The 27,378-nt window shown below is 48.0% G+C and overlaps 1 protein-coding gene across 6 annotated transcripts in view; it reads left to right on the top strand.

The window, feature by feature from the left end:
- EHMT1 (euchromatic histone lysine methyltransferase 1) overlaps window positions 1-6,877 on the top strand; it is a 145,654-nt gene extending 138,777 nt beyond the window's left edge. For all 6 annotated transcript variants that reach the window (XM_082638810.1, XM_082638809.1, XM_082638807.1 and 3 more), the window contains exons 26-27: window positions 5,568-5,743; window positions 5,870-6,877. In XM_082638810.1, the coding sequence (XP_082494936.1) occupies window positions 5,568-5,743; window positions 5,870-6,044 (351 nt within the window). In that variant the 3' untranslated portion in view covers window positions 6,045-6,877. The remainder of the gene's footprint in view (window positions 1-5,567; window positions 5,744-5,869) is intronic.
- Window positions 6,878-27,378: the final 20,501 nt, after the last annotated feature.

The following is a 27,378-nucleotide window of genomic DNA, read 5'->3' as shown; positions in this document are numbered from 1 at the left end:
TCCGTAACCTGCATCACTGTCCTGATCACAGGCGCACCTCGGAGACGCTGCGGGTTCGGTTCCAGAGCAGCAACATAGTGCATATCACGGTGGAGCGTATTACAGTACACACTGTTTTTTGTTTGTTTTGGTCCCAGTGCATCTAAAAGTCATGTTTATACTATAGGCTATTAAGTGTACAATAACATTGTCTTAAAAAATAATGTAGATACATTAATCAAAGGGTGCTTTATTGCTAAAAATCGCTAACCATCATCTGAGCCTTCAGCGGGTCATAGTAGTAATATCAAGGGTCACTGACCACAGATACCGTGACAAATACAGTAGTACTGGAAACGTTTAAAATACTACGAGAATTATCAGAATGTGACGGAGACAGGAAGTAAGCAGGTACTGTTGGAAGAATGGAGCCCGCAGACCCACTGGACGTGGTGTCTGCAAAGCTCAGCAAACCAAGGTGCGCCGGTAAGGCCGTGAGACTAAACCCTGAAACCAGGTCACGTTGTGCTCAGACCCTGTGTTTCCTCCAAAAGCCGTTTCACCTTTTCTGTGTCCTTTGCGTTTCCCTGTAGGTTCTGGAATCAGGGCATCAGTATGGGATGCCGCGGCCAGAGCCCTGCTGGGGTTGCCTCCCGTTTGTTGCTGCGTTTAGGGCGTCGGCGTCTGCAGTGTTAGGTCTCCTCCTGGCCCCTGGTGTCGCCTCCAGGTCTCCGCAGAGCTTGCAGGCTTTCAGGGTGTAGATCTTACACATGTTCCCTTAAGTTTATTCCCAAGTATTCCATGCTCTTATGCTTTCGTAAACAATGTTGCTGCTTACTTCGCTTTCTAATTGTTGCTGGGATATGGAAATAGTTGGTTTTTTGTATATCGACCTTGCTAAATCCACTTATTAATTCCAGTAGCTTTTTTGCTGATCCTCTAGGATTTTCTGTGTACATAACTGTGTCGTGTGAGTGAAGACAGCTCTCCTTCTTCCTTGCCCGTCTAAGTCTGTGCTGAGAGCCTGGCTGGGTTCTCAGCAGTGGGAGGGGACATCCTTGCCCGTCTCTGTCAAGGGAAAAGCATTCATTCTTTGACCACTAAGTGTGATGTGAGCTTTTTGTAGATGCCCTCGTAGAAGTGTTCTGGTGCTGATTTGTTTACTGAGGCCTAATTTATATGCAGGAAATTCACCCATTTATGTGTCCAACTCTGTTGGTTTTGACAGGTGCCTCCTGGTTCCTGCCCCATCAGTGATCTCAGGGTCCTCTGCTCAGGGTCACTCAGGCCGTCCAGGCATGGTACGGCTGCGTCTTTTCTGGACCTTGGACCTCAGAGTCCTCGGGCTCACATGCTGGTTGTCAGAACGCAGTTCTTGGCTGCAGGACTGAGGTCCAGCCAGGGCTCTGTCTGCTCCCAGGGGCCCCAAGCACACAGCCCCCTTCTTGAAGGCCAGCAGGAGAACCATGCACGGTGTGACGTGATCGCGGGAGTGGCTTTCGTGAGAAGCAAGTCACAGGTTGCCCAGGGGGTGGGGCTCTGTGAGCGAGCGAGGCTGGGGTCTTCTTCCAGTTCTGCACTGGGGTGAGCACCACTGCACCGAGTTATGCAGACCAGCTCGGGGACACCCGGCCCCTCTGTCGCTGCCGTTTGCCTTTTCCAGAATGTCGTACGGGTGGTTTCCCACGGCACGTGGCCTCTGGGTCTGGCCCTCTCCCTGGTGGAGGGAACCTCTGGGGGCTCATCTGCGGCGTCACGTGTTTGTGTTGGTTGGGTCATCACTGCTCCATCGTGTGGACACCCCTCAGGCTGCTCCTCCATCCACAGCAGACACACTTGGGCTGTTTCCAGGTGTTGGCGGTTGGCGCAGCTTTCGAGAGCATTCATGTCAGGCTTTGGGTGGATGTGTCCTCATCCCCTGGGGCCACGTGGTGGTGACTGGCAGCTTCATGGGCGGCTCGGCCGTGTCCCGGGCACACGTGTCCCAAGCGTCTGGAGAGTCCTGGCAGGAGGGCAGGTCCAGTGCTGGCTGCCCCTTCGTGGTGGGGAACAGGGTCCTGGTGTTGGACCATTTCAGTGCTCTTGTAAATGGCATTTTTTCCCCTGATTTAGTTGCCTGATACATAGAAATATGTATTCTTTTTAACTCTGTGACCTGTCAAACTCACTGACTAGATGTAGCATTTATTTGTGAGTTCTCTTCTCAGTGGACACGATCGTGTCATCAGCAGACAGTCCCCTCCCGGCCGGGCCGCTGTGCCTGCCTTGGTGGAGGAAGCTTCCAGAACCCAGGCTCCCACGGGTGCTGGTGCTCAGAGCTCTGTCCCTAGTCCACCGAGAGTGACCTGGATTGACGTTAGGCCGTGTTCAGTGTTTTTCTGCATCTGTTGAAATGCCCCCGCACTCTCTCTTGTACTTATTGTAGTAACATGGTGGATAAGCTGATTTTATGGGCCATTGTTGGGCCATCATTACTGGTTTGTGATCTCATGCCTGCTTGAACATGGGGCGTTGTGCTGCCGGTGGCCGGCCTGCACCGGCCCATAGGCCGGCCTGCGTGTGTCCCCAGAGCCCGCCCCCGACCATCTGGCGCCGCTAGCACCTGTGCCCTGTGGGTCTGACTAGTGTCTGGGGGTTTCCTGCTTATTTTCAGTCTGTTTGCCCGTTGCCCCTTGTTCCTGATTAGTTTTTGTTTGCGTTCCAAACTCTGTATTTGCAAACCTGCCTGAAGAAAATGCATTGAGGCTTCGGAGCCCTCATCTGGAATCACTTTGTCCATTTGTGGGAACGAGGGTGGTTCGGGGCTGAGCTGCAGCCGCCAGCCTCTCCGAGTCTAGCCCAGCCTCCCCTGCAGTGACCCTCGCCCTGGGGTGCAGCCCTCAGGGTCCCACCTGCAGCAAGGAAGGTTCGCAGGGCCCTAGACCCCCGGCCTCGTGCCCACTGTGCAGCACAGCTAGGAATGCCAGCCGCTGAGCTCGACCCCCGTGGAGGAGCCTTCCCGGAGCGTCCACTCCTTCACGAGGTGTTTTCTTTGTTGCTTTTTCTGAAATGCTCTGTCAGGCTGTCTTGAGTCTCCGCAGACCAGGCAGCTTGCCTGACCACAGGTCAGCACCCTGATTCTCACCAACATCCTTTGACAGATGGGGCACGTGCGGACGCCATCCGGGGAGGGGCGGAGGGGGCGTTCCTGGGTGCCCCAAGGGGGCCCCACACAGGTCTCTCCACGCTCCCCGCTTACCTGTCTGGGAGGAGCTTTCTGTCTCCAGACTGCTCTGGCTGGTGCTTCTGTAAAAACACTGCAGATTCCAAGCCCGTTTCTTAATTATCAGAGTCTAAGACATGCAGTTACCCTGTCTGATTGCTGTGCTTGGCTCTCGGCTCCTCCCCTGAGCAGCTCCTGGACCCCTGCCAGCCCCCGGTCCCCATAGGGACATCCCTCCAGTGGCCACCCTCTCTCTTCCCATTGCTGCGACCGCTGCCTTTGACCCCTGGCCTTTCCGTCTCTTCAGCCCCGCACACCGGGCTGTGCCCCCGGGAGGGTCCTGGCAACCCGAGTGCCGCTGACTCTGGGCCCTCAGCCCTGGCCCCCAGCCGTGTGGGTCTCCTGCTTGCTCTGGTCCACTCCTCCTGGGCCCGAGCAGGTAGCCCTCTTCAGTCTTGCCTCGTGGGTCATTCATTCTGGGCATGTAAAAAGCCATGGATGCAGCGCATCCCCCGGCCGTTCCAGCTCAGGCCTGTGTGTCCCCGAGTGTTGGCGTGTCAGAGTGCCCATACCCACTGGGCCATCTGGCCATGCCTCGCTCCCCCACCCACCATTTGAGGTATCAGGGAACTTTCCGGCTCTGCCTTCCAGGTGTTTACTGGGTCTGATCACCTGTCCTCATGCTGCTGAGTCTGTCCCTCTCCTTGCTGTTCTGGAACCTTCCAAACACCTGCTCTGTCCCCATCTCCTCCCGCTTCAAGCCTCTGCTCGAGTCCCGTGGTTGACCTGGGCGCCCTCACGCCCTCAGCGTCTCAGAGTCACCATGTGGGTGGCATGTGGGTGGCTCGTGTGGGCGTGGGGCTCCCTCCCCACAGTATTTTTGCCTCAGAACCAGGTGTGGGTGGTTTCTGGATCAGAGAAGCTTTAAAAAAGCAGCACATACATCTGAAAGGACACATCTTAAAGACCCGAGAAAGGCCGTTTGTTGCAGGAGGGACGCAGTGTTCTCATAGAGGGAATTCTTGGCACCAGGCCAAGCGGTGGTCAGGTCTTCAGGATGGGTGGCCCCCACTTGGTGCAGGCCGGTGACCAAGGGCTCAGGACATAACTTGTGGGAAGTGTGGGCGGTGTGGCGGGGGCCTAGGGCCAGGGACCAGTGGGAAGAACCCCCACTTGTCCCCCAGGAAGCCTTGGTGTCCCTGAGGGGCCACCTGTGGGTCCTGCAGGCTCTGGGTGGGGTCTCCACGTGGGACCCTTACAGGGGCTCCCCTTAGGGACCCAGGGGGGAGGGGGTGTCCGGGCCGCTTTGTGCCCCTGGGTGGTAGAGGCGGCGTCCGCAGGGCCCTTTGCTGCTTGGGGTCCAGCCCAGGGCCTCCTTCCTTCGTCACACGGGAACCTGCTTCTCACCCTCCCCTTTCTGCTGCTGCTTTAGTCTCTTGTTCAGCTTAGGAGAAAAGAAAAGAGAAAAAGTGAAAACGTGTTTCACTTCCTCCAGGATTTCTTACTCTTGCCTTTATGGATAAAGACACAGAAAAGGGGAGAAAATCAGTGTAGTTGAGGCCCTTCCCTGGCCCCCCTGGTCCCTGGCGTGAGGGTCAGACCGCAGTGGCCGATGGCACGGCGGCGCCCCGGGGGATCTGCTTGCTGCTCACTCAGGGGTTCGGTTCTGGGTGGGTGTCCTCGCCGTGTGGCCCCTCTGACTTTGGGTCCATCTTGCGCTCTGGATCTTGCCAGAGAAAACTCTTTCTCAGGGCTCGGATGGTTAGACCAGGCCACTTTCTCACGGTCACCTCAGCCCCTTCTGCCCTGTGTTGTTACCACGGCAGCAATGCCAGAGGCACGGTTGGGACCCCAGTCCTGGGGCTCCTCTCTGCCCTGAAGGGTCTGTGGTTTTCTGAGTGCCCTCGTGAGCGACCTGGCAGCTTCCCTCCCGCTGCCCCACTGCCCCTCAGCCCCCAAGCAGCTCTGCCCCTCTGCCCCTGTGACCCCTGCCCCTGTGACCCCTGCCCCTGTGACCCCTGCCTCTCTGCCCCCGTCCCTCTGCCCAGTGCCCCCTGCGTCTCCCACTCCTGCTGAGTTGTACTCCTGCCCCTCCATCATCAGGTCTCTGGGGAGTTGTGCTGCCCAGTGGTCCTTACAGGACCATGTGGCCCCTTAGCCACCCCACGTGGTTCCCATAACGCTGTCCTCCTCTGTCCTGCTGCTGACAGCATCAGAGCGTCGGATGGGACGGTGCCGGCCACATAGATTATCCATGTTTGCGCTCGTTTTCACCCCCCGAGTTGAAGCCCCAGGAGGGAGGGGGAGGAGAGGGTAGCGTCTGCTGGGTGGCAGTGGCGGTGCCCACGCCTGCCCTCCTGGGACGCTCAGTGCGTGTCTCCCCCAGGACGGAGAGCTGTACTGCATCGATGCGCGTTTCTATGGCAACGTCAGCCGCTTCATCAACCACCACTGCGAGCCCAACCTGGTGCCCGTGCGCGTCTTCATGTCCCATCAGGACCTGCGCTTCCCCAGGATCGCCTTCTTCAGCACCCGCCTGATAGAGGCCGGGGAGCAGCTGGGGTAGGTGCCCGCCAGGCGCACGCGCTACCTGCCCCAGACTGGACGGCTCGGGCGGGGCTAGGTGGGCCCGGCTCCCGGGAGGTGCTGGTGGGCCCGGACCCCCGCCCAGCTCTGCTCTCCCCCCAGGTTTGACTACGGGGAGCGCTTCTGGGACATCAAAGGCAAGCTGTTCAGCTGCCGCTGTGGCTCCCCCAAGTGCCGGCACTCCAGCGCCGCCCTGGCCCAGCGGCAGGCCGGCGCCCAGGCCACGCAGGAGGACGGGCTGCCCGACACCAGCTCCTCCCCCGCCGACCCGCTCTGAGAGCCGCGGCCCGGGCGCCCAAGCGGATGCCGTTCACGCTGCGGTTCGGGGAGAAAAGGAGAAGCTCCACGACGACGTCTGCGGCCCCAGCCTGGTGCCGGCGGGACCGGGCTGCGCGGTGGGCGCTCTGGGACTCTGCACTGGTGTCGCCCGTGAGTTTCTGATGGTGATTTTGTCGTTTCCACGTTTCTCGTTTCCCCTCTGCTCACCGTCGTTCCCGTCCCACCGCTGGGCTTGTGGGCAGTGTCCTGTCGACCCAGACCCCTCCGTGTGGCCCCGCCAAAGCCACCGTCACCCACCCACGGCCCGAGGGGCTGGTGCCGGCTCCTGGGGCCGCGCAGACCCTGTCCCCACCGCTCCTGAGAGGTCAGGGCCGAGCCGCCACTGACCTTGGAGAAAACGTGGGTTTGCTTTTTAAAGAGATCCTATATCTAGTCCTATATACCAGACCTCTAACGCGTTTCTTTTCGAGGAAGCGGTCTGGGGGTGCAGGAGGGCCACGGCCCACGGAGGACCCACACCTGCCTTGCGAGTGCCGTGAGGCCGGCACCTTCTGTTGATTTCTAAGCCACACGCTCTGATGATGAATAAACTGATTTATTTTCTACCATTATTGGACATTAGGACAAACAAGAAATAAAAAACAGAAAACACAGACAACGGTGCTGATTCTGGTGTGGTTTCTACTCACCATGTGAAAATAAACTATCAACTGTATAAAGAGAACAAAGTGATTTCAGAATAAACTGCAGGAGACAACTTTTTTTAAACGCTAGTCTTGTAGTGTGCATACACTTGCCATCACCTTTTGTGTGACGGCCGCCGGGTCATATACTTTTCTAAATACTGTACTTAGTGCAGTAACAGTGGGTTTTTTCGTGCGACTCTTCTAAAACATTCATAATGCAGTCATGTTTATTTTTTCTGTTAAAATGTTTTTGACAGTTCTAAGAGCAGTCTTTTGGCTCAGACCATTTCTTGTTCTGTTTTCAATGAAATCAATAAAAAAAAAAAAAGAAGTACTTTAAATGAGGTTTCAACTGGTTTCTGCAAAACACCCGTGTTTCCCATGGGATGCGGTGCTCGTGGGGTCCCACACGGCCCCGGGGACCAGTGGGCAGGCCCAGCCCTGTGCCGCGTCTGAGAAGGTGGACCTGACACCCCCGCTCATCCCTGCGGAGAGGACGCGGCCCGCCCCTCCCCAGGCAGCCTGTGCGTGCGTGTGCCTGTGTGTGTGCCTGTGCGTGTGCGTGGGGGGCGCGTCTGTGTGTGCCAAGCTCTCTGGAGGCTGACGGAGGTCTGGAATCAGATCTGTGTCTGGACGTGGTGAGGCTGGGCCCTCTCCTCCTGCCAGAACCTCCAGTCCCAAAACTCATCGGGAGCCTCTGAACACAAGAAGCAGCTTGAATGCTCTATTTTTTATACACAGACGTCATTCAGTTAGACATTTTCAGACATTTATCCAGAACCTGCATTTTGCAAACAGCGCAAACAGGGCGCCTTCCCTGTGGACGCGGATAAGGCCCGATGTGCGGAGCCGGGAGCCTGAGCTGTGACTGGTGCGCCCGAAGAGCCCTTTCTTCCCGGAGGACTTGGGCTGGGTCCTCAGGGCTCGCTGCCTTTCTCTTCTGAGGGCAGCAGGACCACAGGAGGGGCTGTGCTGGCGGGGAGGGCCCATCTACAGCCGGTTTTCAGGCCCTGACACCTGCCAGCCCTGTGTGCCTTCCACTAGCTCAGCCCTCGGGCTCCAAGCCCAGGGGACTGCAGGGGACGAAGGGCCTTGTGTGTTGGCGGTCCACCTGTTATGTGCTGGGCCAGTGCTGGTGTCCAAACAGCTGTCTGTTGAATCAAGACAGTCTAGGTGCAAACCTTTAGGGTGCTGGGGAGGTCTGTGGGATGAGGGGCCCCCACGAGGTGCCGTCTTGGCAGTGGGTGCTGGGCTGCTTCCTTTGTCAGCCTGTCCTGGGGGCTGTGTGGTGCCCCTCAGCGCTGGCAAGATGCTCCCCCACCAATCCTGCTGGCAGGCCTGGGGGATAGGCCTGGGTCTCTGCTCCATGGGACGCTGACTGCAGATATGAGGCTCTGGAGGGCTGGCCGGTGGGTGGGAGGCAGGCCAGGGAACTCCCATCCACGGTGGCGGGGCACACGTGGCTGGAGTGTGAGGGTCTCACCCGGCTGCACTTACTCCTCAAAGGCAAACCTGTCACCGCCTCCCGCCTGCCTGGGGGTGTCCCCCGCCCCGCCAACTTTGGACAGTGGGCCCCTCCCACCCACTCTTCCCTGACAGCTGCATCCGTTTCCATGGGGCCGGAAAGAAGAATTCTGAGCGTCATCTTTTTCTACTTGTGCAATTACCCTCTTAGAGAAGAGACCAAAGGGCACTGCAGAGCCACATTTTGGAATCTGTCGCCAAAACCCCATTCCTAAGACGTGCGCTGATTTCTGCCTTTTCGAAGAGGGTGAATTTCCCCACGTCCAGCACTGAGCACTGTCAGACTTCTTTTTGTAATGTCTAGAGGAAAAATGATCAATGTGCTACTTCACACTTGTTTGGTTACTGATAAACACGAATGTCTGTCTTATTTATTACAGGTGGGGCTTTCCTCCTGTGTGAATTGCCTTGTAAAATTTTACTGTGTTGTTCATATTTCTCTTATTGATTTGTATGGGCTCTTTGTATATTGTAGCCTTTTACCCATGCTGAACCTAAATTTTTATGTGGTAAAATCTGTCTTGTGATTTCTGATTTTGTACTGTATTTAGAAAGACCTCCACCTCCAAATTATAAAAATATTCTCCAGTACAATTTCCTAGTATTTGATTTGCAAGTTTAGCTCTTGAATCCAGGTGGAATTTATTTGGTATATAGTTTGAAATAATAAATATAAGATTTTTTAATTGAGGAATAGTTTATATACCGTGAGATGGGTGGCTCTTTTGCGTACAACTCAGTGAGTTTTGACCAATGCCTTTGCCTGTGTAACCCATTCCTTATCGAGACACAGACTCTTCCCATCCCCCCGGGAAATCTCTTCCCGTCCTTCCCAGCTGGTCCCTGCCTCCGAGACGCATTCCCTGTTCTAAACCTCATGTATGCGGGACATGTAGGTTACTCTTTCTGCCCAGTATCTCTTGCTTAGCTGTTTTTTTGTTCACATTTCATAAAGCGCCGGTTCATCCATCCTTTTTATTGCTGAGGAGCATTCCACAGTAGGAATGTACCAAATTTGTTTATCCATTCTCCTGGGCATGCACATATGTGTTGTTTCCAGTTTGGAGCTATTATTTTTTTTTTTTTTTTTTTTTTTTTTTTTTTTAGCTGTACGCGGGCCTCTCACCGCCGTGGCCTCTCCCGCCGCGGAGCACAGGCTCCGGACGCACAGGCCCAGCGGCCATGGCCCACGGGCCCAGCCGCTCCGCGGCACATGGGATCCTCCTAGACCGGGGCACGAACCCGTATCCCCTGCATCGGCAGGCGGACTCTCAACCACTGCGCCACCAGGGAGGCCCTGGAGCTATTATTAATAAAGCTGCTGCAAGCATCCTTGTACCAGTCTGTTTGTCTCAGGTAAATTCCTAGAAATGGACTTGCTGGGTCAGGTTGGTCTTTTTTTTTGCTGTACGCGGGCTTCTCACTGTTGTGGCCTTTCCCGTTGCGGAGCACAGGCTCCGGATGCGCAGGCTCAGCGGCCATGGCTCACGGGCCCAGCCACTCCTCAGCATGTGGGATCCTCCTGGACTGGGGCACGAACCTGTGTCCCCTGCATCGGCAGGCGGACTCTCAACCACTGCGCCACCAGGGAAGCCCTTGTGCGTTTTTTAATTGGCCTATCTTTCCGTTAATGAGTGTAGGAGTTCTTTATATGTTCTAGTGCACGTACATCCTTTGTCACATAGAAGTACTTAAATATTTTCTCTCATCTGTAACCTCTCGTTCATTTTCTTAGGAACAGTTTAAAATTGTGAGCACGTCCAGTTTACATTTTTTCCTCCTTGATTAGTATTCTCTCTATCATCAAGTGTCTTTGCCTACCCCAACGCTGAGAAGATATTCTCTTGCTTCTAAAGCATGATAGTTTTAGGTTTAATATCTTGGCATATGACCCGTCTTAAACTAATTTTCATCAGTAGAGTGAGGTAGATAGAGATAAATATTTGTTTTTTCCGATGTGGGTATCTATTTGTTTCAGCTTCAGCTGTTGATTTTTTGAGAAGGTTTCCTTCTCCCGTTGAGTTGTGTTGGCTCCTTTGTAGACCATTACCTGCTGTGTGCATCTTTATTTCCGGGCTCTTCTTTTCCATAGATCTGTTTGCCAGCATCATACTGTCTTTATTACTGTAGCTTCATTTTAAATATTAGAATCACGTGTAGTGTAAGGCCTCCAACTTTGTTCTTATTCCTGAAGATGATTACAGTTGTCCCTCAATGTCCTCGGGACCTTGGTTGCAGGACCCCCTGTGGATACCAAAAATCCACAGACACTCAGGTCCCTTATGGCCCTCCATATCTACGATGTGGAACCCGCGTGCACGAGGGCTGACTGTATTTCACTCTCTTGGCTCTTTCCTTTTTTTTTTTTTTTTTTTTGCGATATGCGGGCCTCTCACTGTTGTGGCCTCTCCCGTTGTGGAGCACAGGCTCTGGACGCGCAGGCTCAGCGGCCATGGCTCACGGGCCCAGCCGCTCCACAGCATGTGGGATCCTCCCGGACTGGGGCACGAACCCGTGTCCCCTGCATCGGCAGGCGGACTCTCAACCACTGCGCCACCAGGGAAGCCCTTGGCTCTTTCTATTTTTATATAAATTTTAGAATCGACATATCAATTCCTACAAGAAAGACTGATGGGGGTTTTTAAGCTTTAAAAATCATCTTTATCGAGATAAAATTTACGTATCATAAAATGCACCCATTTTGTTTCATGTGTTTTGGCAAATGTCTATACTCATGTAGCCACTGCCACAATCAAGACATAATGACCGTCTTCATTACCCCAGAATCCCCTGGTGCCCCTTTGTGGTCCACCCTGCCTTCCCCGGGAGATACTGATCTACCCTTGACACTATAGATGAACATCTCCTGTTCTAGAATTTTCTATAGTTGGAATCACACAGCATACTCCATTGTATCTGGCTTCTTTGGCTTAACATAAACTTTTTAAACTTTGAAACAATCTCAAATTTCCAGAAAACTGCAAGCACAGTACAGGCAACTTTTCTCTCTAAATCATTGGGGAACAAATTGCCGCCTTGATACTCCATCATCCCTGCAAACAAGGCTGTTCTCCTGCATGACTGGATGCACCACCAGCTCCAGGGCGACGTTGCTCTGACCTGGCACTGACCCTCAAGTCCCAGGCAGCTCCTGCCCTTGGAGCAGGCGGGCCCGGTTCAGCCTGCTGTTCTGTGTGGTTATCGTGTCTTTCGTTGTTCTGTCCGGAACAGGCCTGTCTGCCTGGTTTTCATGGCCTCGGCACGTGAAGATGACCGTCGGTTTTCTTGTAGAACGTCCTCAATTTGTGTTTCCTCGGGATCAGGTCCAGGGCTGCATCTTTGGCAGGAACATCGCAGAAGTGGTGCTGTGTCCTCCTGCGTCCTATCAGGTGGCCCACAAGTTGGGTTTGGTCCATTTATTGATAATGCAAACTTGAACCATTTGATTGAGATTCGGCCACCTTTCCCACCAGCTTCTGTTTTCTCGTTGCAGGAAACAGATCCCATCCTTTTCATTTCCGGTTACCTGGGGGAGCACGGACTCGTGACTTCCTACTTCGTCCAGCGGGTTATAGTCTGTTACTCTCATTATTCAGGTGCTGAAAATGTCAGAGGTTGGACTGGTGGCACCTTCTTGAGATTGCTTCTTTTGCTCACCGAGCACATCTTACTTTATGGCACAAGACGTCCCGGGCTCGGTACCCTGCCTGCCCCCGTCCTGGAGCAGCTGGGTTTTCTGAAATTTAAATCCACCGTTTTGCTAGTTTCTGCCCATCTTGTTTGTTCTTTGCTCCTTTTCCCTGTCCTCTGCCGTCGCTTGTGTTGAGTGTGTTTGTCTAACCCGTCGTTCCTACTGCGTTGGCTTATTAGCTCTGCCCTTTTTGTTTTCGTGTTTTAGTAACTGCCATAGGATTTACATTCTGCATCTTCAGCTGACCAGTCTGCTCTCCCGAGGTGCTAACCATGTTACAGCTGATGTAAGAACTTCACAACAGAACAATCCCATTTCCCCAGTGGTCATACATTTTAGTCCCTATAGTTTATACCCCAAGTCGTTGTGATTGTTTTTGCTTTATTTAGCCAATTATTATTATTATTCTTAATTTGTACCTTGTCTACTCATTTTCTCACTGGTTTCTTTTTTTGTATTCAGTAACAGCTTTATTGAAATATAAGCACATACCATACAATCCCATATCCTTTTACAGCTTACCGTTCGGTGTTTTTTTAGCATGTTCACAATTACATACAACCATCATCACAATCAAATTTAACATTGTTGTGACCCCAGGAAGAACCCTGGGCCCATTAGCAGCCATTTCTCCCCTAGTCCCCCCTCCCCCCAGCCCCAGACAACCGCTAATCTACTTTCTGTCTATGTAGATTTGCCTATTCTGGACATTTCATATAATACTGTGGTCTTCTGTGGCTTTTTCCACTGAGCATCGTGTCTTTGAGGTTCATCCGTGTTGTACCATGTGCTGGTCCTTCCTTTTTCTGGCCAAATGATAAACATTCTGTTATGTGGATGGGTTGTCCGTTGATGTGGATCATTCCCACCCTTTGGCTCTTATGAGTAAAGCTGTACGCATTCATGTATTTGTTGTTGTGTAGATGTCTCTTGGATATATACCTAGGATTGAAAATGCTGGGTCATGTGGAAACTCTCGTTTAACCTTTAAAAGAACTGCCAAGCTGTTATCCAAAACCACTTTACAGTCCTCACCAGTAGTGTGTGAAGGTTTTGATTTTTCCACATCCTCATCAACACTTGTTATCTGTAGTTTTTATTTGAACCGTCCCAGTGGGTGTGAAGTGGTACCCCACTGTGGTTTTGGTTTGCATTTCCCTGATGACTAGTGATGTCAAGCATTTTTCAGCGTTCTTATTATTGATCATTTGTATGTCTTCTTTGGAGAAACACGTATTCATATCCTTTGCCCAGTTTTAAGTAGAGTTCTCTTTTTATTATTGAGTGGTAAGAGTTTTTTTAAAAAAAAATATATCCCAGATAGTGATCACTTGTCAGATATGTGACTTACAAGTATTTTCTCCTATTCATTAGGTTGTCTTTTCACTTTTTTGATGGTGTCTTTTGAAGCACAAAAGATTTTAATTTTTTAAAATTAATTAATTAATTAATTATTTATTTTGGGCTGTGTTGGGTCTTCGTTTCTGTGCAAGGGCTTTCTCTAGTTGTGGCAAGCGGGGGCCACTCTTCATCGTGGTACGCGGGCCTCTCACTGTCGCGGCCTTTCTTGTTGCGGAGCACAGGCTCCAGACGCGCAGGCTCAGTAGTTGTGGCTCACGGGCCTAGTTGCTCCGCGGCATGTGGGATCTTCCCAGACCAGGGCTCGAACCCGTATCCCCTGCATTGGCAGACAGATTCTCAACCACTGTGCCACCAGGGAAGCCCCAAAGATTTTAATTTTGATGAAGTACAGTTTACCCATTTTTTTCTTTTGATACTTGTTCTTTTGGTGCCATATTTAAGAAACTGTTGCCTAATCCAAGATCACAAAGATTTATACCTTGGTTTCCTTCTAAGAGTTTCATAGTTGTAGCTCTTACTATTTATGTCTTAGCTACAATTTAGTCTTTGACACATTTTGAGTTAATTTTTGTATAGGTGTGAGGTAGGGGTCCCACCTCATCATTCTGCAGGTGGACCTTCAGTTTTTCCAGCATTGGTTTTTTTGGCTTTTTTAAAAATAAATTTATTTATTTATTTATTTTTGGCTGCATTGGGTCTTTGTTGCTTGGCTTGGGCTTTCTTTAGTTGTGGCAAGCGGGGGCTACTCTTTGTTGTGGTGCATGGGCGTCTCATTGTGGTGGCTTCTTTTGTTGCAGAGCACGGGCTCTAGGTGTGTGGGCTTCAGTAGTTGTGGCACACTGGCTTCAGTAGTTGTGGCCCACGGGCTCTAGAGCACAGGCTCAGTAGTTGTGGCGCATGGGCTTAGTTGCTCCGCGGCATGTGGGATCTTCCCAGATCAGGGCTCGAACCTGTGTCCCCTGCATTGGCAGGCAGATTCTCAACCACTGCGCCACCAGGGAAGCCCTCAGCACCGTTTGTTAAAGATACTATTCTTCCCCCGTGGAATGGTCTTGGCACCCTTGTCAAGGATCAATTGGCCGTAGATATTGGGTTAATTCCGGGACTCTAAATTCTACCCCATTGATCTATATGTCTGTTCTTGTGCCAATATCATACTGGTTTAATGAGTGTAGTTTTGTAGTGAGCTTTGAAATGGAGAAGTGTGAGTACTCCAGTTTTTTTCTTCTTTTGAAAGATTTTTTTTGGCTATTCTAGGTCCTTTGAGTTTCCATATGAACTTTAGGACCAGTTTTTTGTATCAGTTTCTACAAAGAAGCCAACTGTGATTCTGACAGGGATTGTGTTTAATCTGGCCAATTATCTTCTAAAAAATAGACTTTTTAAAGAATATTTTTAGATTTACAGAAAAATCGAGAAGATAGTGCAGAAGATTTCCAAATACCCTGACCCAGTATCCCCTACTCTTAACATCTTATTAGCATATGGTATATTTGTTATTACTAATTAATTATTTAATATTGATACATTGTTATTGACTAACGTCCATAGTTTATTCAGATTTCCTTAAATTTTACCTAAGGTCTTTTTTGTTTCCAGGATTCCTTCCATGCTATCACATTGTGTTTAGTTGTCAGGTCTCCTTCGGCTCCTCTTGGTTCTGGCAGTTTTACTTGTTCCTGATGAACTTGACAGTTTAGAGGAGTACCGGTCAAGTGTTTGTTAGGATGTCCCACTATTGGAATCCATCTAATGTTTTTCTTATGATGGGACTGACGTTATGGGCTATTGGGAGGAAGAGCACAGAGATAAGGTGCCATGTTTGTCCTGTCACAGAAAAATAACCCTGTCAACATGATTTATGACTTGATGTGGGCCGTGATCACTTCCCTGAGGTGTGCTTGTCAGATTTCTGCCACTCTTTCCTCCCTTTCCATCCTGCTTCCTAGAAGGAGGGCTCTAGGCCCTGCCACACCTGAGGTCTGGGGTTAGGTCCCCTCTCCTTTTGGGACAGAGTATCTACATAAATTATTTGGAATTCCTCTGCACTTGAGATTTGTCTCTTCTGGCTCATTTATTAATTTATTTCCATCATTTTTATCAATACGGGCTCATGGGTATTCATTTTATATTTTGGGTGTTTATTTATGTATTATCTGCTCAAACTGTTGCAGCTTTGGCCATTAGGAGCTCTTCATGTGGCTGCTGTTTACCACTGACACCCTCATCAATGCGGGTTGTGTTTTTGTGTGCCTCCGAGCACTTCCTTACTTTCTGGCACTGTGAGATGCTTCAGGCTCATCTTGTTTATTTTCTGCCTGAGTCCTAGACTTAGCCACTTCTCCATGGAGCCCTGATTCCTTTCATTGGGGGATGGTGTTAGAAACCAAGATCTGGGTGCTGGGGTGCTTGTTGCTACTGGGGTGTCTTTTCTGAAAAGCCCTCTCAGTTGACAGGGGAAAGAAATATATGTATGTACATATACACAAATCTACAAATGTTTCTGTATGTACCTATCTGTGTCTACATTAGGATAAATGTAAATTCACACTGATGTCTCCAAATGTAATTCCTTACAACATGGATCATCATAGCCTCCTGTCATTGCTTATCTGTAAGCTCTTGCTCCAGCCGTGAGAAACCCAGCTCTCTCCACCGTCTGTTTACTTAGTTGTTCAGTTCCAGGATACATGCAAAGCTGTATCAGAGTTGTTAACCAGTTCCCTATGGGAAACAACCTTATTGACCAGAGACACTGTTCATGTGCAGCTACATTGGCTTTACTCTTATGGACCCACTCATTTCCAAGGTTACTTAGGTTAGCCCCTTCCCCCACCCCTTCAGTGAGGTTGTCTCATACATTGTAATAGATTATCTTGTCACTGTCAGCATTCCTTCCTGGGGTCTTATGGCCTCATAAGTGACTTTTTTTTTTCCATCGGCATGCATTAAGATTCATTTTTATGCTGTAAAATCAAGAAGTTCAGTTGTCTTTTAAAGAAGTTAAAGAATGAGAGAAAAGGTATTTTACATTTATATACATTTACAAGTTCTGGTGCTCTTCATTCCTTTTTGTAGATCGAACTTTCCAGCTACTGTCATTTTCTTTAGCCTGAAAGAACTTACATAAAAATTTTTAGCACAGATCTTTCTAGCAAAGAATTGTCTCATCTTTTGTTTGTTCAAAAGTATCTTCATTTCACCTTTCACCTTCGTTTCAGCACTTTCAAGATGCAATCCCATTGCCTTCTGGACTGCTTTCTTTCTGATGAAAAATCAGTGGTTGTTCTGCAGTGTCACATCTTCTATTAAGCCCATCCAGTGAATTTTTCATTTTAGATATCATGTTTTTCCGTTATAGACCTGCCATTTGGTTCTTTTATGGCTTCAATATCTCTTTTGAGATTCACTATCTGTTATCATTATATTCATGTTTTCCCTTAACTCTTTGAACATACTTATAATGGCTGTTTTCAATCTCTGTATGTTAATTCTGTCATAGGTGGTTTTGTTTCTGTTGACTGATCTTTCTCCTAGTTATGTCACCTTTCTACACTTCTTTTCATGTCTGATCAGTTTTAATTGGATGCTGGACAGTATGAATCTTGCGTTAAGTGTCTGGATTTTGTTTTCTTTCTCTGGAGAGTACTGGGTTTTGTTCTGGCAAGTAATTACTTTACTTTTGGATCAAGCTGATCATCTCAAGTCTTTTCTTTTAAAGCTTTTTTGGGGGAAGGTCTAAAGTAGCCTTTATTCTAGGACAAGTTTGACTCTACACATCTTATAATGTGGCCTTTCTGGGCCTCTGCTAAATTGCCAGAGTGTTCATCAAGGTTTTCTACTCTACTTGTTAGGACTCGGATGACCCCTTGTCCTGTGTGAGTGTGGCATTTGTTCAGGTCACAGCTGCTCAGCACCCCTCCCGCCCCCATTCTGTGGGCTCTTACTGTGCACACGCATGGGTTCTGTTCAGCCAGAGACTCCAGGGCACTCCCGTATGGATTTCTGGAGCTCTTTCTCTGTTCAGTCCTTCATCTCTGGTGTCTGCCCCTCAAATTCCACCACGTTTGCTTCCCCGAACTCTGACCTCTGTCTTGTAATCTCGACAGGAGGACTTTGCTCTGCTTGGTGTCCTCACCTTTGTGCTACGATTGGAACATTGTCCCCTTCGGACAGGCCAGGGTGAGTGTGAACGAGTGTGCTTTGTGTTTTTCTTTTTCCAGGAATCTTTTTCCTGCACTTCCCGTTGTCTAATGTCTGAAAATGGTTTCATATATATATTTGCCCATTTTTACAGTTTTTATGACAGGGTGGTTATCTAGTACCTGCTACTTCATTGTGGCCAGAAGCAAAAGAATAATAGAACTTTATTTTCTTCCAACTTGAAAGCCAATTATTCTAATACCATTTATTGACAAATCTTTCCTTTCCCACAAATCTTAAATCTCGTCCACTACATTTAGGTATACACACACACACTCCGTTTTATTCTGTTATACTATTCTAGTGCTTTATTCTGTTCCTCTATGTATTCTATTTCCTTATGATTTTATGTTTTTAAATTTAAAAAGTCAATTGTAAATACAATACAGAAAGGAAAAAAGTTAAAACTCCACTCACTTCCAGTGTCTTCCTTAGATTAATCACTGTTTCATGAATATTCTCACAAACATTTTATGTAAAAAAATACATCGAGGGCTTCCCTGGTGGCGCAGTGGTTGAGAGTCCGCCTGCCGGTGCAGGGGACACGGGTTCGTGCCCCGGTCCGGGAAGATCCCACATGCCGCGGAGCGGCTAGGCCCATGACCCATGGCCACTGAGCCTGTGCGTCCGGAGCCTGTGCTCCACAACAGGAGAGGCCACAACAGTAAGAGGCCCACGTACCACAAAAAAAAAAAAAACACCCAAAAAAAAAAAAAAACTTCTGTATAGTAAAAAAAAAAGAAAAATACATCGATAAAAGAATAATACGTAATATTTTTAAAGCTCTTACTGTTTTTTAACAAACATAGTGCTTACCATGTCCAGGTACTGTGCTAAAGTGCTTTTTGTACATGATCATTTAATTCTCATGAAAATTCTATATGGAGGGGGCTGTCCCCACCTTAATGGATGATAAAAAGGACACTAAGGACCTTGTCCAAGGTCATACAGCTCCAAGTGGCAGAGCCATGGTTGGGACCCCAGGCAGCGCGACTCAGAGTCCATACCCCCCAGTGCTGTTTCCTCATTCTCATAAATATTCCCATTGGGTCCATAAAGCTTCTAAGCCTTTGTTTGCCCACCTAAAATCCTATCTTATTGCAAGTTCATTCATGATTATCTGTGTCTTTCTCTGTGAGGCAACTTTACATGTCCTTTGCTTAGTTTCAGTGGAATTGTTAATCTTTTTATTATTGATCAGAAAGGGCTCTTTGGAAATAAAGAAAATTCATCCCTTGCCTTATGCATTGACAGTATTTTCTAAATGTGTTTATTTACTTTGTTTATGATGGGTTATTTAAAAATATATATCAGCTTCTGGGTTCTTTTTTACTTCTGCCTTTCTAGAATTTCAAATTCTTCTGTAATCCAATTTGGCAACCTTTTCTGTTAAGCTGGTCGTTTTCAGCCTGTGGCTGTGCGGTGTTGTCGGCAAGGCGTCCCAGGTGACTTCACCGTCAACCGCATGGAGCTTCCGGCCTTGGTGTCTCTACACTTTAAGATTAAAAACCCTTTTTGCTGTCCTGTAATTTGACTTTGTATTCCCATCAATATGTCTAGAATTTCTTTTCAGGGTTGTATAGACTACACAATTTGATTTTTGTCCATTTTTATGTTGTTGGGACTGTTCTTTTATTTTTCTCTATTTGTCCTCATCATTTTATTTGTTCGTACTTCCAGATTAGCTTTTGTTACAAATTTGTCAATTTCCTTCCACTCATCTTTTAAAAAATCCCAGTTCTCCCGGGGAAAATGTCTAGAAACCGATGGATCCCCAGGTCTGAAGCTCAGGAGAGAAATCTGTACTGGAGATAAAGATTTGGGAACTACCAGTATAGAGCAGGGCCCTCACCTGGGGATGACTCTGCCCCCAGGGGACACTTGCAAGATCTGGGGACAGATTTGGTGTCACAGCTGAGGATGATATTGAAGTCAGAGGTGTCCAGCAGGGATGCTGCACAGCCCACAGTGCACAGGGCAGCACCCCAAGAGGAATGCCCTGTCTCCAACCCTGGGATGGAGAAATAATTGAAATGGGGAGGGGCAAGGTTGCTCTGAGGGGTCAGGGCAGTGGGAGCATCCTGGCCGGCAGGGAGTCACCAGTGAGGCGGCATCTGGCTGACATCTGAGGGGTGGGCCCAATTGTCCGGGCACAGGGACAGCAGGTGGCACCTTTGAGGGACCTGTGGGCCAGCGGGGCTGGCGCTGAGTGAGCAATGAGGCCAGAGTGGCAGGCAGGGCCGGCAGCTGTGAGAAAACCGTGAAGGGTCCCAGGCGGGCTGTGATGTGGTCAAGCCTGCAAAGGAGGACAGATATGGGAGTGGGACAAGGCCCTGTGTTCACGAGGTGGCCGCCACCACTGGCTGAATGACTTGTAAGGTGAACGTGGTGATGGAGAGTTAGAGGGGCCCAAATATCTTTATTTTTTAAAAATTGTTTACACTTTTTAAATTTTTTTATTGAGGTAAAATTCACATAACATAAAATCTACCATTTTAATCATTTAAAAATGTACAATTCAGTGGCTTTTAATACACTCACAGTGTTGTTCAACCATCACCACTATCTAATTTCAGAAAATCTTCACCCTAAAAAGAAACCCCGTACCTATTACCAGTCACTCACCATTCTCACCTCCTCCACTGGCACCACTAATCTCCTTTTGTCTTTGGATTTCCCTATTCTGGAAACATTTCATGAAGCAGAATCATTTATTAGGTGGCCTTCTACGTCTGGCTTCATTTACTTAGCATGATGTTTTCACGGTTCATCCAAGATACAGATGGGATTAAATGTACCAGGATTTTATTAGATTTTATTATATGGTGATGAATATACATCATTATTATTAGAAATAAATTGGGAAGGAGTGAGGAAAGGCTGGCAGAGCTGTCAGACTATGATGCAGCTCTAACTCCTAGTGACGAGAAAGGGACAGAAGGCTGGTGGGAACATCCTGATCACCGAGCAGCTACTCTGACTCGGTAAAGCCACTGCAGAGTCCAGGACCCTCAGCACAGGAGCAGCAGTGGGCTCCGCACAGCAACAGGCCCTTTGCCAATCGTGCTGCGGGGCACATTTTCACGGCAACCACAACTGTCTAAAATAATAATAGTGTAGTGCGCATGTGCGTGTGTGTTTTTAAAGAAAGGCTGAAAATTAATCATCCAACTGAGAGAGCAGATAAACCTAAAACAAAGGAGAAGAGAGGGAAGATAAAGATCAGATATTAATGAATAGAAAACAAACATGGCGACTTCCCTGGTGGTGCAGTGGATAAGAATCCACCTGCCAGTGCAGGGGACATGGGTTCAAGCCCTTGTCTAGGAAGATCCCACGTGCCGCAGAGCAACTAAGCCCGTGTACCACAACTGCTGAGCCTGCGCTCTAGAGCCCGCGAGCCACAACTACTGAGCCCACGAGCCATAACTGAAGCCCACGCGCCTAGAGCCTGTGCTCCACAACAAGAGAAGCCACCGCAATGAGAAGCCTGTGCACCGCAACGAAGAGTAGCCCCTGCTCACCACAACTAGAGAAAGCCCGTGCAGCAATGAAGACCCAATGTAATCAAAAATAAATAAATAAATTTATTTAGAAAAAAAGAAAACAAACATATGATAGAGACAATCAGTGAAGCAAAAAATTGGTTCTTTGACAAGATTAACAAAATGGCAAACCTCGGCAAAATTGAGAGAGGGGGAGGGGGGAGAGAGAGAGGGGGAGGGAAGAGAGAGAGGGAGAATACAAAGGGCATACAGCCACAGTACAACATAGATTAAAAAGATAGCATGAACAACTTTAGGCCAATACATTTCTAGAAAAGTATAACGGAACGAACACTGACCCAAGAGGAAATAGAAAACCTGAATAGTCTATGACTCTTAAGTAGTCAGCAATTAAAATCACAAAGAAAACATCAGGCCCAGTTAGGGAGTTCAGCTGAACTTTCAAAATACAGATTCTCTATAGAAATGCTCCCCAAGGCCACCATAACCTTGATGCCAAAATCTGATAAAAATAATGCAACAGAGGAAAACCACAGGGCAATGTCATTCAGAGACCTACCTGCAACAACTCGACAGATTATTTGTAAATCAAATTTCAATAGTGTATAACAACAATAATCAGTCATGACCACATTTGATTTACCACAGGAATGAGAGGTTGGTTTAACTTTAGGAAATCAGTTAGCATAAGCCACTACCCTAACATAAAGGAGAAAAATATGATCATCTCCAGTGCAGAAAAATGATTTCATAGAATTCTGCATCTATTCATGATAAAAGGTCCTAGACGTTAAGGCTAGAGGAGCATTTCTTAACCTGGTTAGGGGGTATCTATTTTTTTAAAAGAACATAGCAAACCTCATAATGGTGAAAGGTTGAAAGTATTTTATTTAAGATGAGGAACAGGACAGGGTGCCCACTGTCCCATTTCTGGACTTCATTGTACCAGTTAGCACAGGAATATAAGAAAAAGAAGCAAAACATCTAAGAATTGAAAAAGAAGAAATAAAACATTTTCCAATGTTATCTACATAGAAAACAAAGACATCTAACAGTGAATTATTAACCAAAAAATTTAGCAGTATTGCTATGTGCAGAGAACTGCGCAGAATGCGAGCAACAGAAAATGTAACTAGGTGGATCCCTTCATTATAGTGTGAAAACATGAAACACCTAGGAATAAATCTCATATAAATGTGCAGGACCTTTATGGAGAAAATTATAAAACTTTACTGAAATAAACTAAATGCAGATATATATTTTGCTCATGGGCTGGAAGTCTGAGTATCACAAAGGTGTAATTTGCCCCAAATTGACCTATTGATTCCATGCAGGTTTTGTCAAAAGCCCGCTGTATGTGTTTGTATAATGCGACAAGTTGATTCTAAAAATTATGCAGACGGGATTCCCTGGCAGTCCAGTGGTTGGGACTTGGTACTTTCACTCACTGCCTTGGCCCAGGTTTGATCCCTTGGTCAGGGAACTAAGATCAGGCAAGCCGCACAGCGGGGCCAAACAAATAAATAAATAAATAACAATTATACAGACAAATAAAAGGTAAAGAATAGCACAAATTCTCAAGAAGAAAACCAGGTAGGAATATTACCTTATTGTAAAGCTTTAGTAATTAAAACAGTGTAGTATTGGCACAGAGATAGACAAATAGATCACCTGAGCAGAATTGAGAGCCCAGAAACAGACCCATACGTTTACAAAGTTTTGATATGTGACAGGGCTGACTTCGCACTGGGGAAAGGATACCTTTCAAAAATGATGTTCTGACAATTTAATTATATAAAAAAACAAAGTGGACTCCTGCCTGCCTCACTTCATACAGAAAAATCAGTTGCATCTGGTTTAAAGTGCAAAAAGCCAAAAATGCAAATTTTAGAAGAGAAGACAGGAGACTATATTCTCAACATTCCAACAGAATATACAAAATGATATCTTCACAATGATAAATGAAGGAAGAATTTTCTATGATTCAAAAAGCACAAAACATAAAGGAAAATTTGAATATATTTAGATACATTATAATTAAGAACTTCTGCATATCAGAGATTTTGCAACACACATATCTGACAAAGGTTCACACCAGAACATATAAGAACTGGTACAAGTGAATAAGAAAAAAGTTATCCAGTTGGAAAGTGGACATAAGATTTGAACAGGCACTTTGACCAAGAGGAAGATTAGATAAGTAATAAATATATGAGAAGTTGCTCAGCTTCCTTAGTGATCAGGGGAATGCAGATTAAAAGCCATAGTGAGATGCTTTAAGTATCCACCAGGTTGACAAAAATATCAATCACACCAGAGTGTTGGGAGAGTGAAGCCACTGGGACCTGTGAGCTGTTGGGGAGTGTGATCGGCCCACTGGCACTGATGGGGTGGCATCAGTCTCACCTGTGGCCCAGATACCAGGAGAACTAAATTGGATGTTCACTGCAGGACTGTTTGAAATAGCAGAAAATGTAAAGCAGCACAAACTTCCATCAAAGAAGAATGGACAAATAAATTGTCACACCAAAGACTAATATGTGTGGTGACAACAAATGATTCACATATGTGCAATGACGGGCACACTGTTGAGGAAAAGCAAGTTGCAGAAGGATATCTACAACTCAGTTCTTTCTGTGTATGTGAAGGTAAAAGTGTGTAAAACTGAACAGATATTGTGCAGGGGTACAATAGAGAGAGGATCGTGAGTACAGGATTCAGGACTGGGGAGGCCTCTGTGGGAAGTGGGGATCTGGGAGGGGCACACGGGGGCTTTGCAGGATCTCCTGGGTCTGTTTCCTGGGCTGGCTGGTGGATGCACAGGAGTTTGTGGTATTGTTGTTCCTTAAGCCTTATACATATTTTATAATATGCATGTGCTTATTGTTTGATTTTAAAAAGTAAATACGGAGGTGGGGGCCATTAGGTAGGGTGTCAGAAACAGGTGGCAGGCTGGAGAGATGTATGGGGCCCTAATTCAGAAGTGGGGGAGCTGCCCAGTGTTTGAACGCTGTGGGGATGCACATAAGTTGGAAGTACAGGGATCCCTCTCCTTCATGGAGCCATTCCTGGCCTCCTATACTACTTACCCTTATTGTTTTGAAAATTAAGTGTCAATTCTATATGAAAATGAAAAATTACTCCAAGTTTTCCCTGCCCAACTCTCCATATGGGAACCCAACACCTAGTGGCAGAGGTGGGACTTAGAAAGGGAGGTATATCCCATTTACAATAGCATCAAAAACAATAAAACACTTAGGAATAAATTCAACCCAGGTGAAAGAACTGTACCCTGAAAACTATGACATTAATGAAAGAAAGAAAGAAATTGAAAGAAATTGAAGAAGACGTAAATAAATGGAAAGACACTGCACCCCCCCCCTCCACTGACCTCCTGTTCATGGACTGGAAGAGTTAATATTGTCAAAATGTCAACTACCCAAAGCCATCTATAAATTCAATGTAATCTCTATAAAAAATTCCAATGGCTTTTTTGGTAGAAATGGAAAAAACTGTCCTAAAATTCATATGGAACCACACAAGACCTTAAGTAGCTAAAGCAAACTTGAGGAAGAATAAAGATGGAGGCATCACACTTCCTGATTTCAAGCTATACTACAAAGCTACAATAATCAAAACAGTATGGCACTGGCAAACAAGCAGACACGAAGACTAATGGAACCAAATCAAGAACCCAGAAATAAACCCATGTGTATACGGTCAGCTACTATTTGACAAGGGGAAAGGATACTTGAGTACTCAATGGGGAAAGGTTAGTCTCTTCAATACATGGTGTTGGAAAAGCTGGATATTCACATGCAAAAGAATGAAAGTGGGTCCCTATTTTATACCACTCACAAACATTAACTTGAAGTGAATTAAAGATTTAAATGTAAGACCTGAAGCCATTAAACTCCTAGAAGGAAACGTAGGGGAAAAGTTCACTGACACTGGTCTTGGCAAAGGTGTTTTGGACATGACACCGAAAGCACAAGCACCAAAGGCAAAGATCAGCCAGTGGGGCCGCGTCCAGCTAACAGGCTTCTGCACAGCAGGGAGACCATCAACACAGTGAAACGGCAGCCTACAGAGCGGCAGAAAGTATGTGCAAACCACAGGTCCACGTAGGGGTCAACATCTAAAACATATGAGGGGCTCACAACGTGGTAGCAAACACCAAAAACCAAAAACAAACAATCCCCCAAGTAATCTAATTAAACGATGGGCAAAGAGGGGCTTCCCTGGTGGCGCAGCGGTTGAGAGTCCGCCTGCCGATGCAGGGGACACGGATTCGGGCCCCGGTCCGGGAAGATCTCACATGCCACGGAGCGGCTGGGCCCGTGAGCCATGGCCGCTGAGTCTGCGCGTCCGGAGCCTGTGCTCCGCAACGGGAGAGGCCACAGCAGTGAGAGGCCCGCGTACCGCAAAAACAAACAAACAAACAAAAAATGGGCAAAGGACCTGGCAGACAGTTTTCCAGAGATGATATACAAATAGCCAACAAGTACATCAAAAGATGCTTAGCGTCACTAATCATCAGAGAAATATACATCAAAACCACCGTGCAATATCTGCTAGAATACCTATCATCAAAGCTATCATGAAAGAACCTAAGTGTCCACTGACAGATAAATGGACAAAGAGGAAGTGAGATATGTATACACTGAAACGTGCGAAGTACGTTCAGCCATAAAAAAAAGCGGCGATCCTGCCATTCATGACAAAATGGATGACCCTTGGGGGCATCATGCTAAGTGAAGTAAGACAGAGAAAGACAAAAGCTCTATGATCTCACCTATATGTCAAATCTAAAAGAAAGCTGAACTCAGAAACAGCAGAATGGCGTTGTCAGGGGCTGGGGGTGGGGGAAATGGGCAGATGCTGGTCAAAGGGTACTAACTTGCAGTTATAGGTTCTGAGGATCGTATGTACTGTGTGGGGTGACTATAGTTAATAATACTGTATCATGTACTTGAAAGTTAAGACCGTAGATCTTAAGCCTTCCCCCCTAAAAAAAGCCCAAAAGGTAAACTATGAGAGGTGATGGATGATGGGTGTGTTAAATGACCTTATTGGGTCATCATTTCACAATGTGTACATGTATCAGATCATCACATTGTGCACTTCCAGCTCACACAATGTTGTATGTCAACTGCATCTCAGTAAAGCTGGGGAAAAGGGGGGAGGAGCTGAAGAGGTGCTGGAGGGGAAGGTGGGCAAGGGGCCTCCCGACCTCTGGGAACGGGCCAGGGGCCGAGCTTCTAGGATAGTGGCAATGCCATTGCCAGCACGCAGCAGGACCAACTCAGGCCCCCTGAGGACTTCTGGGGCACAGTGGGTGATACCCGTCTGCCTGGCGCGTGAACTTCTGCAGTGGCTGGAGCCTCGTGGGGGCGTCCCCGGGGGTTCGAGGTGAGTAGGACAGAGGGGGAGGGACCACGGACCCCCCTGCCAGGAGGGGTTGGCGGGGGCAGGAGATGCTGAGGTCATGGGTGGGGAGCAAGCCCGCTGGAGGCCAGGGAGGAAGAGAAGTGTCACTGGGGGAACCAGCTCAGCCCGGGTCCGTGCCCTGCAGCCCCCGCAGCTCCTTGCTCCCCTGGATGAGCCTTCACACCTGCTCCGCCTTCTGCCAGCCTCAACGCCCCTGCTCACTCTCAGCTCTGATCTTGCCTCTGATTTCAGTGAGAAAGTCACAATCCAGAGGCGGTCCTCCTCCCCCCGTTCACCCACCAGCCTGCCTGTGTCTGCGGTCACGTCCTCCGACTGCCCTTCCTCTCAGCGAACAGGCTGTCTCATGTCCGACGGCCTCTGACCCAGACCGGGCAGCACATCCTTTCTTTTGCATCTGGAACCTGTCTTTCTATTGAGTCGTTCCAACTGGCACACAAAGTCCAGTAACATCCGCTTCCTTAAATAACCCACAAAACTCCCTTCATGGCCTGTATCTCCAGCTATTGTTCCACGTCTCTGCTTCTTTGCAGGAAAACTCAGCCAACAGGCTCTGTCCACCTGCTGTATGTACTTCCTCATCAGCCATTCTCTTTAATCCACTCCCCTCAGGCTGTTTCCCACTCCTCTATGGAAACTGCTTTTCTCAAGGGAACAGGCACGTCTCTCTTTCATGCCAGTGATTGAATGTCGGTCCTCATCTCTCTGGATCTCTCCACAGCATTTGGCAGATAACTGACTTCTCTCTGGACACACGCCCCTCCCGTGGCCCTGGAACACTGGACTCTGCTGTCCTCCCCTCTGAGGGCTCAGGCCGCTCCTCTTTCTCCCTGTCATCTACTCGGTCTTGCCGAGCACCCCAGGGGCCTCTTCTCTCTGTCTACACTTACTCCCTCAGTGATGATGACTGCT

This window comes from Mesoplodon mirus, assembly GCF_964341445.2.
Source record: "Mesoplodon mirus genome assembly, chromosome: 1".
In the NCBI taxonomy this organism is placed as follows: Eukaryota; Metazoa; Chordata; class Mammalia; order Artiodactyla; family Ziphiidae; genus Mesoplodon; species Mesoplodon mirus.
This window is presented reverse-complemented; position numbering and strand designations above follow the sequence as displayed.